The sequence below is a fragment of the Scleropages formosus genome, chromosome 19 (genome assembly GCF_900964775.1).
Source record: "Scleropages formosus chromosome 19, fSclFor1.1, whole genome shotgun sequence".
In the NCBI taxonomy this organism is placed as follows: Eukaryota; Metazoa; Chordata; class Actinopteri; order Osteoglossiformes; family Osteoglossidae; genus Scleropages; species Scleropages formosus.
In genome coordinates this window covers 13,044,221-13,057,156 of record NC_041824.1, presented here as the reverse complement: position 1 = coordinate 13,057,156, position 12,936 = coordinate 13,044,221, and the positions used below count along the sequence as shown (strand labels likewise).

At 42.5% G+C, this 12,936-nt stretch overlaps 1 protein-coding gene across 2 annotated transcripts in view; it reads left to right on the top strand.

The window, feature by feature from the left end:
* The first annotated feature begins 2,769 nt into the window (after positions 1 to 2,769).
* Positions 2,770 to 12,936, top strand: part of LOC108939448 (pleckstrin homology domain-containing family G member 4B-like) — a 30,945-nt gene continuing 20,778 nt past the window's right edge. For both annotated transcript variants that reach the window (XM_018760806.2, XM_018760805.2), the window contains exon 1: positions 2,770 to 3,127. In XM_018760806.2, the coding sequence (XP_018616322.2) occupies positions 3,125 to 3,127 (3 nt within the window). In that variant the 5' untranslated portion in view covers positions 2,770 to 3,124. The remainder of the gene's footprint in view (positions 3,128 to 12,936) is intronic.

Below are 12,936 nucleotides of genomic sequence, written 5' to 3'. Positions count from 1 at the left end.
ACTGGCGTCCCATCCTGGGTTTGTCCCCTCCCCCTCCAGCCTTACACCCTGAGTTGCCGGGTTCGGCTCTGGCTACCTGCAACCCCGTATGGGACAAGCGGTTCAGAAAGTGCGTGTGCGTGTGCATGTGTGTGTGTATGTGTGTGTGTATTTGCTGTTGGCAATGTTGTTGGGCCTGCCTACTTTACAAAGGTTATATTTTACATTTATTCATTTAGCAGACGCTTTTCTCCAAAGCGACGTACATCTCATAGAAAATAGGATTTGTGCATTACATTAGCAGAAAGAGATACAGCTGCAGATGTGTGACTCAAATACAGTTAGTTTCCTTCACCATATGCAATGACATTCATTCACACAAGTAGCAGGATAAAATTTTAACAGAATATCACCAATTCCTAATCACCTTCCTAGAAGTTTTTTTGTTTTTTTTTTGGGATACATTTAAACATTTTGTCACGTGGAACACAAGGAGCCTGGACGGCTGAACCCAAGTGCAGTGTTGTCCGTCTGAAGTTGAGGGAAGAGGCAAGTTCTCAAAACCAGGGACAGGCGAAGGGTCGGTCGATCGGCGAACAGGACAGGAGCGAGGATCCATAGATGTGGTCAGAAAACGAAGCAAGGAGTCAAAAACCGGAGATCGTGAACAGAGAATAGAGTAAGTGTGTGCGTGAAGTAACGCGAGGAAGGGCGGTTGTCCCAAACGAGATTTCGCGACGGTATGGGAGCTGAAGAGGATCTGTATAGGGTGAGTGATTAATCAGGAGCTAGTGCAGAGCCAGGTGTCGCTTGTGTTGTGTGCGTGGACGTGACACATTTACATTACATTGCAGGAGTGGCTCTGTAAAGGATTGATCCGAGCATGATCATGATCAGTTATACCTTACATGAACTTAAGAGATCGTGGGTGAAGTGAGTCCAGAAGAGGTGAGTTTTAAGACCCTTTTTAAATGTGGACAGACATTCAGCAGTTCTGAGTGAGAGGAGGAGGTTGTTCTACCACAGTGGAGCCAGAACTGATAGCCTCCGTGCTTTACCTTTCATGTGTGGGACCACCATGCAGGCAGATGTGGAAGAGCATAGCAGTCTGGTTGGGATGTAGCAGATGATCAAGTCTTGTAGATATTTGGGAGCAGTTCCATTGATGCATTTGTAGGCCATAACCAGGGTCTTGAATTTGATCCAGGCAGCTATGGGAAGCCAGTGGAGAGAAAAGAGTAGTGGAGATATATGGGAACACTTTCACAAGTCAAACACAACTTGGACAGCAGCGTTCTGTATCAGCTGTAGAAGTTTCATGGTAGTAGCAGGAAGTTCAGGCAAGACAGAGTTGCAGTAGTCCAGATAGGGTGTCACCATGGCCTGGACAAGTAGCTGAGCAGAGTCTGTTTAATATTTTATACTACATTTTATATGTGACTTATCTCTGTGGTACAGCCACTCTGAATTAGAGCCACTGTGGCCTATAGGGATGGTCAAGCTACCACATGATGATTCTATTTAATTCTTGAAACCCCTCCATGTAGGAAGCCACCTTGCACCGCCATCCCAACGTATGCTAAGTGCTGCTGCATCCTGTTGTGCTTGGAGATCGCTTGTGCTGACTTTTTTCATTTCTTCGAAAACAAGGAGTTTTCAGCCCTCAACAGCAGTTATGTGGCATGCCCCCAGCTGCTCTTCGCAGTGTTCAGTGGAAAACAGACATCTCGCATGGCAGAGATGGTTCCCCATTGTCCAGGCATAGCAGCCAGATGAGACCACAATTAAAGATCCGCAAAATTTCAGACACTGTGAAAACAGTGGTATTTTAATACTGTTGTTAATGAGGGAGGCTACGCATCTTATTACATTGTAGACTTTAAGAATATGTGGAAATATGTGGACTTTAAGAATTATAGCATTAATTATTCACTCAGCGACATCTTGTAGGACTTGAGGGTTTCTTTTCGTTTCCCTCCTGTGGAATCATTCACAAAAGCTGCCTGGAAATGAATTAGGTCAAGGTTTAAAGTCTGTGGGGCTCTGTAACATAAACAGTGCTATGAAAATATGATAACCGCTCTATTTATTGAGTCCTTTGTATTATGTTTATTGTAGGTGCACTTTGTGCGGGTCTGCTCTTTTATATCTTCTGACCCGAAAATACCTTGGAGCATGAGCATATTTTTATTTTTCTAAACATCATAAATTGAGTTGGCCAGGGGTTGAACACAACCACAAAGCAGTATATCCTCACGCATGTGCATCTCCCATAACTGCTGTTTAAATCCAAAAGAGAAGCTACTTCCTGTTAACCTACCCTACTTTTCCTGCAAACCTATTGAACATATCTCTCTGCTTCATGACACCACACACATTGCAGTAGAACCTAAAGTCAGGCAAGTGGAACAGTCTCTTAATACATTTTTCACTTAAAAAAGCTGCAGGATGAGTGTAAGGTGACATGTGAACTGCTGGAAGACTGGAGGGCTCCTCTAGGACGTCCCCCCTATCCTGAGAAGAAATGATCCAAGTAAGGGGCGTTAAGAAGGGTGTGGTGCAGGGTTTTCGTTGTGAAGCAATTGTGTGTGTGTGTGTGTGTGTGTGTGTGTGTGTGAAACAGAGAAAGACATGGAGATAGAGGGGAACAGAGTGAGAGAATGGGGTCTTGAGCTGTTCCTGGGAAAATACTGGAAAGACTGAAGGGGATTTCCTCTGAAAAGGAAAGTCTTCTGCGTCACCCCACCCCCACCCTCAGCCTCTCTCTCTCTCTCTCTCTTTCTCTCTCGCTCGCTCCTTTGCACACTTGCTGGCATACTTTGCTCCTGTTCCCACTCCGCTCGGGTAACTCAGTGTGCAGTGGAAAAGAGGCAGCACGGACAGCACTTGGCCATCCAGCACTTAGCTGCTTCCAGCCCTTTACCCCTGTTGTGGGAGCACAGGATGGAGTCTTGCACACTCCCGCTGCAAGGGTTCAACGTTGCCCTGCCGCTGGAATCTTGTACGTCTCCACAAGTCTCTTTGGTTTCGATCATCATGGATAGAGGGTTTTAAAATCCCCAGAGGAAGTCGGCAACGAGATTTGCTGGATTACAAAGAGGAGGATGACGACTCTGGGCAAGACAGAGCAGAGTGTCTAGGAAGGATGGTAATGAATTTTGCATCACTTTAACTTAGTCTGTGAAGTTTATTAGTTTATTTAGACTTCCGTGCAACAATAATCATACCAGATAAGTTTTTTGAATCTGTGTTTTCATCTTTTTTTCTAAAAGGAGTTATAAATGCAATATGAGTTCTGTGAATGACAGAATGATAAGTTCTGTGAATTGTGCACTGTAGTATTTGAATGCACTTTTACTTAAATCAAAGTTGAGTTATTGCCCAAGAAAATACTTTCAGGTAAGAGTTTTATGTTTCCATGACTACCTAAATGCATAATCAATTTCCAGTGCTATTCACCAGCACTTTGACTGTCGTTAAGGCATTATTGTCATAATCAATAAATCCATGTGGAGGCCCATGATTTGTCTTCCTTGAAAGATGCTTACCTCCAAGGAAGTACTTCTTCCCTCAGCAAGGCTGCACTACATGAGAGGGAGCTGAACATCTTAAAAATGCTGCACATTTGTGGTGAATCAGCAGAGCAAGACAATCTTTCTTTGCACTTGAAAGATGACGGAGTGTCTCCCCATTGACTTCAGATGACTTCAGATGACTTCTAACCATCTTGTTTAGTAAGCTGAAAGCTTACTCCACAAGGTGTTGCTCCCCATGTTTGTGATTCAGCCTGCCTTATGCCAGACATCAAGAAGCAGGGTGGTTGGCAACTACTCTGTATGTGTAAGCATAATTTATAGCAATTACGTCCCGAAAGGGTGTGTAGATGTGGTCAGATGGTAAAACTGATATGTAGTTTTGAAACCCCTAATATAAGCAAAGCTAAACTGTGAGAAGAGGTTTCCACCTGAGTTCAAATCTCAGTGCTGATTAGAACTTTATAATTGGTGTTTTGCTTAGGGAACACCCCATTTGCAGGACTTATGAAACTTATAAATATAACCTCTGGAGTCCTGCACACATCAGTCTTGTGACTGTTAAATGTTTGGGCTTTTATTTGTTATTGTTGAGCGTAGTAGGCTTTTTGGGTAGAGGAGAAACAGCACATTCTATTTTACAGTAAGAGATATTTTTGATATATGTGTATTGGAGTGCGGTGAATAGTAGAAATGCAAAATTTTTGGCACTGTGCACTTCATAGTTTCATGAGCTCTAAGAAGTGGATTGAAGGGTCAGGTCACTCACTGGGAGTCTTTCTGCACTGAGCCCAAGAGAGATGTCTGCTGTCTCCCGTCTGGGATCTGTTTGCATAGTTTATACAGTAGTTGCGGACTGCCCTTGTCTGGGCCGTGTGATCTCACCAGTCTCTCTTATCAGTTTCCAGAAGCACATCTAAGAAATCTCCATGTGCTTATGCAAGTTGAGTGCGTACTTGTCTGGAGGTGGTGTCATCCATTAACAGGTCAAAGTTATAGGCCAGACTTGACAGCACTGGTGTTTAAGTTATGCAATTAATTACTAAGGAAAGAAAATAGCTTTGGTGAGACAGATAAAGGTCACTTTGACTGTATCTTTACCCAGTTAAATAGACTGGATATACTGATGTTGTTTTGAGCAGATTGCACAATTTCTGTTGGATAAATTACACAGTTATATAGCAGAAATCATTAAAATTAATAATATGAATGGAAAATATATGTATTATATTATAGGATGTGAGACCAGATATCACGAATGGAGACATTTTTGATAATTTAGCTCACAAATATGATATAAAAAGATAAAATGTTGGACATTCACAACATCTTTCACTCTGTAAAACATTCAGACACTATGCAGGTGCTGTGCAGCATTACTAATGATTGTTTGCTCACTACTCCTGCTGAAATAGATTTCAGCAAAATAATTACCCTAAGCTGACACAGTATGAATTGCTCACTTGTGTTAACTGTAAGTAGTTCCACTGTAAATCACTTTGGAGAAAAGTGGTACCTGAATCTATGTATTATTATTATTATTATTATTATTATTATTATTATTATTGAAACTACTGTGTTGGTTGTGATATTTAATTGGCCTTAACTGCTGGCTGTGATTTGTTGAGATGGTCAACATGATAGGCAGAAGAAAGTACAAAGTATATAGTTCGTTTTCTTATGGAAGAAGTCCAGCTGTACTAATAAACTAAAAGAAAATATAGATGGACACCAGTCGGGAGCAAAAGTTGTTTGGATTTCTATTTATCCATTACAAAATGCGTGACACAAGCATTTGATACAAGGAATGCATAGACTAAACACTCTTTACGGAAGTAAAATGGCCGCATAAAAGGCAAAAACTCCACTGCATTGAAAAATATTGAAGAATGGGTCACGATAAAGCTTTTTGTCCCGACAAAATGTTGTACTGAAAAATATGCCTGCGTACATATTTTGTACTGAAAAACTGTATATACTTTGTACGCCTTTCAGTGGTTTGTTATTGTAGCTCACCCTGAAAAATGAGGAATGAATGTATTTTCCTGCAAATACAAGCAGAACGTCCAAGCTGAAATGAATGCGGGTTAACTGCATGCACGTAATATTTGCATTGTTAAAACAAGCATCCACTTTGCATCACTTTCCAAAATGTTTGCTTCACTGAAAAAAGAAGCCAGTGGTAAAACACACAGACATTCTACAGAGGCAGCGAGTCCTACGGGGGTGGGTTCTCCACTGGCGCAGTATTGTGAGAGAGCTCCCAGCTGTTCCCCTGCAAACAACTCTGCTTTGTCCTGGCCTTGCCTCCACACCCTGACAGCTTGAAAACAGTCTTAACTCAGCAGGGCTTGCCGGTTTCCTTGCTTCCAAACTGGCTTCCTCTCCATGTTTTCACACCATGGGAATCCTTGAAGTTCGTAAAATTTGGAATTCAACATCTTTTTTTTTTAAAAAAGCCAATTCCGATTTGGACTTCGGGATCACAAGCACTAAGTGAGGGGACCTTTTGATGTTGAACAAGGTGAAGGGGCTTAAAGGAGCAAAACCACACACACACACACACACACACACACACACACTTTTGCACGGTACTGCACATACATAATGGAGATTCTCACATTATAATCACACACACACACACACATTGTCTGAAACTGCTGGTCCCAAGAGGGGTCACGGCGAGCCGGAGCCAAATCCAGCAATGCGGGGCGCAAGGCCGGAGGGGGAGGGGACACACCCAGGACGGGATGCCGGTCCATCGCAGGGCACCCCAAGCAGGACCCACCTCCAGACCCACCAAAGAGCAGGACCAGGCTAAACCCGTTGCACCACCGCGCCCCCCTGAAGCAAAACCAACAAATGTGAATTACATTTTGAGCATCTGTTCCATAGATCTGAAGGCACCATTAACACAGTTTCTGGTGTCCTGTAAGACTGAAGGTCTTTGTTGCATGCTGACAAGGTAGCATACTTCTCTCCAACCAGACAGCTCCCCAGAAATCCCAGAAATACACCATGCTTTTTAAATTGACAGCAGAGATCAGCTGTCATTCGCACGTGTCACACAATATCTTTCTTGGGTTAACATTGAATTAATTCTTTTAGTATGTACTAGTTTCACATGAAATATCCTCAGTCACCACCTCTCAACTGACTTATTATAAATGTCAGCAGCTGTTTCTGTTCTTTCTGGCCAAGAGACTCAAGCTTGTTTTGTTTGTTTCCATAGTATGTAATTCAAAACCCTGTTGTCTATTTCTCTGGGTGGGCTTTCAGAAAACCATATGGGATTTTTTGGCAAACCATCAAAATGTGTTTTGGTGACCTTAAACCTCGGCTTCAAACTAAGATCACGCTACATTTCTATGTACACTAGGTCTTGAGGAATTTTCTCTAAGCTCAGCAATGAAATGGCAAATAAATCTGTCTGGATGTTCCTCTTGAGTGTTAAAGCTTGATATTAGTTTTAACTGAAGACGGTGTCACTCCCTGCTGTCAGTATGAATCAACCCAAGAACACAGACAGGCCTCCTACTGAGCACTTCCTATTCAACTTTAACCATATTACGTTCTCTGCTGTACAGACAAACTATGGAGTACTAGGGAAAAAAAGCCAATTTTCAAACTGGTTGCCAAACTTCGTCAGCTGATTTCAGGTAGAAATAGTTTATGTGCGTAAGACTGTGGCATAGTTAAAGAATTTGCCCAAAAATAACGCAGGTTCAGACACCAGCAGGAAAGCTGGTGCTGTGTATGTGAGCAAGGCACTTGATCAGCGTTGTCAGTACCTCTGCCTATGAATAAATTAATGTAAATACATACTGTTGATTATTAGCTCTGCCTAGCAAACACATAAGTAGGAAATGGCCATCAGAACAGTGAATCAGTGATTTACTTATGTTTTCAGCAAATAAGTCATATCGTAATACTTTATAGTATAAATATAATTATTACATATGTATCATATTCACGGGGTATGGCGGTGCAGTGGGCTTGGCTGGGTCCTGCTATGTGGTGGGTCTGGGGTTTGAGTCCTGCTTGGGGTGCCTTGTGGCAGACTGGTGTCCCATCCAGGATTTGTCCCCTCCCCCTTTGGCCTTGCACCCTGTGTTGCCAGGTAGGCTCCGGTTTGCCGTGACCCCGCTAGGGAAAAGTGTGTATGTGTCATATATATTACATAAATATTTTTATTTAAGAGTGTGAAAATAAGCAGGTGTGATGGCACCGCAAGTTTGTCCAGTGCCTCGCTGTTTGGTGAGTCTAGGGTTCAAGTCTTGCTTGATGCCTTGCATTGGACTGGCATCTTATCCAGGGTGTTCCCCCTTCAGCCTTGCACCTGATGTTGCCAGGAAGGCTCTGGCTTGCCATGACCCCACTCGGAAAAAGCAGTTGTTGTTGATGATGGATGGATGGATTCTAGTAATACTTTTTTATTAGCTGATTTTCCCTTTACAAATATTGGGTATTTTACAAATGTGTTGGTAAGGTGGCTGGAGTGCACCTGTGGATTTATGTCACGGTAACAGGAAGGTGGTGTGGAATCAAGGGGAGACTAGGAAGTAAACAACCTTTGCATACTGCTCACTGTACCCTTGGCATGCAAACTCTGCCCCTGGAAGCCTTCGGGCCCTTTCAACAAAACCCCTCCCATCCCTCGCACACCACCGAAGGGTGTGCTTGCAGAAGTGAAAGGATGCAGTGTGTCAAATCAGGCAGAAAACACATTCTGAGTAAACCCTGAGGAAATAACGAGCCCTTTGTGCTTGAAAATATCCCAGTGTAGGGGTAGGGAGTTTCACCATGGCCTGTGACAGCTGTTTTGCTCCCGTCTAGCTGTTTAGCAAGAGTATGGTAACTTAGAGATGTCTGTCAAGTTGCATATGGGTTTTCATTGTCAATGGGATAGTGGACTTGGTTCTTGTACCTTCACACTGAACCTCTGCCAACTTCACAAGCATCTTCATGCCCAGTGCAGTGAAAATAGCATCATGAAGATACTAAAGCCTGTAATTATCTCCTTCTCTAGTCTGTGCCACCCAGGTGTTACTCCTCCAGATGTGATTGTCATGCTGATGTCACCGTAGCAGTCCAAAATAAGGTCCTTGATCTTGCTCAAGATGTAGTAGTGCTCTGATGTCAGACCCACTGGCATGTGTAGCACTGAGCCTTAAAAATTTTCAAGATATAGCCACAGCACTGCCACATCTCTCTTGCTCTCACACGCCTATTTAGTCAACTGTGTCCCATTAAAAGTATAGTCTACGCACCGTGGTTTCCCAGAAATTCCTCTTTTCTGTACTGACGTGTCTATATGTGCATTATTTAGGAGGAATGCTGTTAGCTGCTGAGCGACAATGCTGATGAATAACTTGCCCTCTGCATTAAGCAGAAAAATGACTCTGAACTATCCCGTCCTTTCTGAATCTCCACTCCTTCACCATACATCCACTGCCATGCATCTCTGCCCTTTCTTCAGATGATGTTCAGAATCCTCCACAGCCTATGAAACAGCTTTGGATGCTGCTCGTAGATCTTTTAAAGTGCTCCACTTGGGCTTGCAGCGTAGCTTGGTCTCACATTCCTCATAGTCTTTTCTAGAACTTTCTATTGAGGTCCTGCATAGCTCTAGCTCCTGGTCTGTAGCAGAATCACTGTAAGTGGTTTTGAGTTTGTTGTCAATCTCCTCCATGGAGCAGAGCTGTTAGATTTATTCATTCAGCTGACAATTTTCTCCACGGTACCTTATAGTGTTAAGCTACTTATAATATTGTTTACCCATTTATGAACCTCCATGGTTTTGCTAGAGTGATTTAGAGTACACACCTTACTCAAGGGTACGACAGCAGTGTGTAAGGTTTGAACCTGCAACCTTTGAATCAAAGACAACAGGTCTAATCACTATATGACCAGATGCTCCACCAGTGTATCTGCCCCAGCAACCCTCTAATTAACGTGGAGGGATCTGCAAAAAAAGCTACCTTTCTGGTCCCCTTTTCCTCCTTCTCCTATGCCACTCTGCCCTTCATAGGAAGATGACATACTCTGTTAAGAATATGAAAGCAGTTTATTAGTTCTGTCTTCAGAAAGACATGTTTTAATAGAAAAATTTTCATAAAGTGTACGGATGACACTAAATATTCAGTGTGTTTGGGTTAACTTTGGAAATAGACATTTGTAGACACCAAAGAAAGCTTGAGGCTGAAACTTTTTGTGTTTTAATTTCATGTTTTAAAATTTCATACTGAAAAAATTCCAGACGTATTTATTTTTCCGCTTTTTGGAGGGTTGTTTTCTTGCTACAAAACTTTTGACTGTGCTATGTGAAATGTTTCAGTGTACAACTGAAAAACGCATTGGAGACCTACAATAGGTAATCCCTTTATTTTTTAACATTTAGATAAACATTTTGCTAGGTGTTGCTTTTCCTCATGCAAGGTATGTACGATTCATCCAGACCTCTCAGAGATAGCCAGGATGTAAAGGCTTGGCAAGTTAATGGGGAGATTTCCAATGACTGAAATTGTATCCGAGACATTCATCATTTACATGAACTCACTAATAAAACCTTTCATGGATTGCCATATACACAACAGTTTGCTAAACAATACCAGCTTGGAGAAAACAAAAGATTTTTGTAAAATGCGTAATATTTTAAAGCATATCTATAGAAATAAATACATTTTGATATGCACTTCAAAGTTGTACAATAATGAAATTTGTTCATATTTTTGAGGTTTGTGTGTTACTATGAAAAAACGTATATTTTCCTGCTATTTTCCCGTGATATTCTCATAGCATCATATTGCAATCATTGGTTAAGACCTGGAAATTAGACCAACTAGTACAGGATTACAGTCAGTTGGACGAACACCATTGCCCTGAGCCCAGTCTTCCTTGCGGATATCCCACAGTTCTGCTTCCTGGAATTCAGACAAACTGCTTCCTCACCAGCAAAGTTCAAAGAGAATTCATATCACTGTTTGCCACCACACTTGTGCAAACAAAGGGCAGTTTTCTGCACATTCAAGTTTTGGATAGAAGTTTTGACACCTGTCAAAATGAATAAGACACAGGGGGTAAAAGCTCACGAATTCTCCCTCCAGACGAAATATGGATGAAAGCCCAGGCACTGGAATTTTAAATGATACAACATATCTCCAACACAGTCATTTGTTGTTTAAGATGAAAAGAGCTAACGCTGAGCACCACATGCGGACGTTGACAGGACAGAATGCAGAAATTGCATGCAAGGCACCAGAAAAGAATGAAGCTTTTTCTTACATATGTATAACCAGAAGCACCTGGAATGGTAATACATAGGAAAGATTAAGCCACATAAATCCAGTGCTTTCCCTTTCATGTGCCCTATTCATCAAGCAATGTGCAAAACTAAAGACAGCTTGAGATGGGCTTGCTTCAACTGACTGTGCTTTGCCAAGGACTTGAGCTGGGCTTTAAAGGCTCAAGGAAACAAAGAGAGTGCTGTCCCACTGACAGGCACTTATACTGCCTGCTCAGCCCCCACCCTTCAAAGGCCCCAAAGAAGAAAAAGGAGAGAGTTTGGAGGAAAGGAGTGAGTACAACATGCTGGGATCAGGAGGGGAGCGCGGCTGCATTTTACCAGCTGAGAACACAGGCCCTTGCCCTTGTTTGTTTTGTTCATCTGCAATGGTGGGCTGTGGGATGGCCAGCTCACGGCTGACAGAAACAGGCCACTCGTACAGCCCCTGTATGCCTGGATCTGAATTTCTACCACTGCTCGATTAACTGGTGCATGGACCCTTGTGCTGAACTTCGAACAACCGAATGAATAACTGGCGCGTTTTTTTTCTTCTTCAATTCAATTCAACTTATTTTTATAGAGCACTCTATCGCACAGTGATGCAGAGTGCTCAATAAAGACATAAAAGAAATAGATGCAAACATTGACTGAAGCCGCTTATCCCAAGTGGGGTCGCCGCAAACCGGAGCCTAACCCAGCAACACAGGATATAAGCCTGAAGGGGGAGGGGGACGCACTCAGGATGAGACGCCAGTCCGTCACAAGGCACCCTAAGCGGGACTCGAACCCCAGACCCACCAGACAGCAGCACCCAGCCAAACCCGCTGCACCACCACACCCCCATTGACAAACAGATAGATAGCTATATATTACATTACTACAATATCCATGCAATTATCAAAGCTGTAACTAAGCCTTACACCCGTGTATCTCCACCTATTTTGCAGTCATAACCCAATGAACTCAGTTTTAGGTAATGTGATGCCACTCAAATTAGCTGTACTTCTCTGCATTGTTCACCTTCTTTAAGTCAGTGAATTTTGACCTTGATTTTAGTGATTTGCCTTAGTCATTAATGTTTGACAGGCCCTGCTGTTGAGTTAGTACATGGATACTGTCTGACACTTAGAGGCCTTTTGTAACGAGTGTAACGGCTGGATTAATTCAACAGCCCCAAGCCGGAGGAATGAATGCCATGCTTATATAGGAGGTAAACCTTAAGTAGATGAGGTCTGTTATTTTTCTTTAAGGTCAATATTAAGGGAGAAGGACACCACTATGTAGTTCTTCTTAAAAAGTTAAACTGTCATAACTGAGCATACCATGGTTTTAAGGGACAAGATGGGGCTTTGGCACCTGTTAAGGATCACAAATTAGAGCTATTTATTGTGCAACTGAGACAAGAGAGACAGGTGTAGGAGGGCTGGGGATGGTGGAGGGGGCCGGAGTATAGTGGGCCTACTGAAGTGGAGATTTAAAGTGTAAAGTGATTTGAAAATAAGGTACCAGAGTGGCTTTTTACCTGACTGCTCTCCCTCTTGGCATCCCTGCTTAGTTATGCATGTCATGAGGAGTGTTTACAAGTAGTATTGTCTATTATGTGTAAATGAAGTAAAGAACAGGAGGCAGAGCACTTACTGAAATAAAATTGCTGATAGTTGTTCAGAAAGTGGAAGATTGGCAGGTTAACATCTGCTCTCTAGCTGAGCATCAAGTGTGAACGGATACAAAGGACACAGCAGTGTGCCCTGCTGAGCTCCTATGGCTGGTATAAGGTCATTGATGGATTAATTTAGACAAGGCGCTCGTATCAAAGCCAGAGTCAGCTTTATTGTCATTCCACTTATAGGTGAGTTACACACAGAATGAAATTTTGTTTCTCTTTGGACCTCTTTATGTCTAGTGTTGTAAGTTTATATTTATGCTTATTTACACAGCACCGTGGTCCTGCGAGACACGACATTTCGTCCCACTGTATGTCCACACATGTAGTGGAATGACAATAAAGCTCGACTTACTTACTTACTTACTCTGTGCTACATGGGACATATAGGGCAGTGTGTTAAAACAGACATGTGCAAATACAGAACAGTGTAGTACACAGGCTAGAGTTTGGCAGCACACACACACACACACACA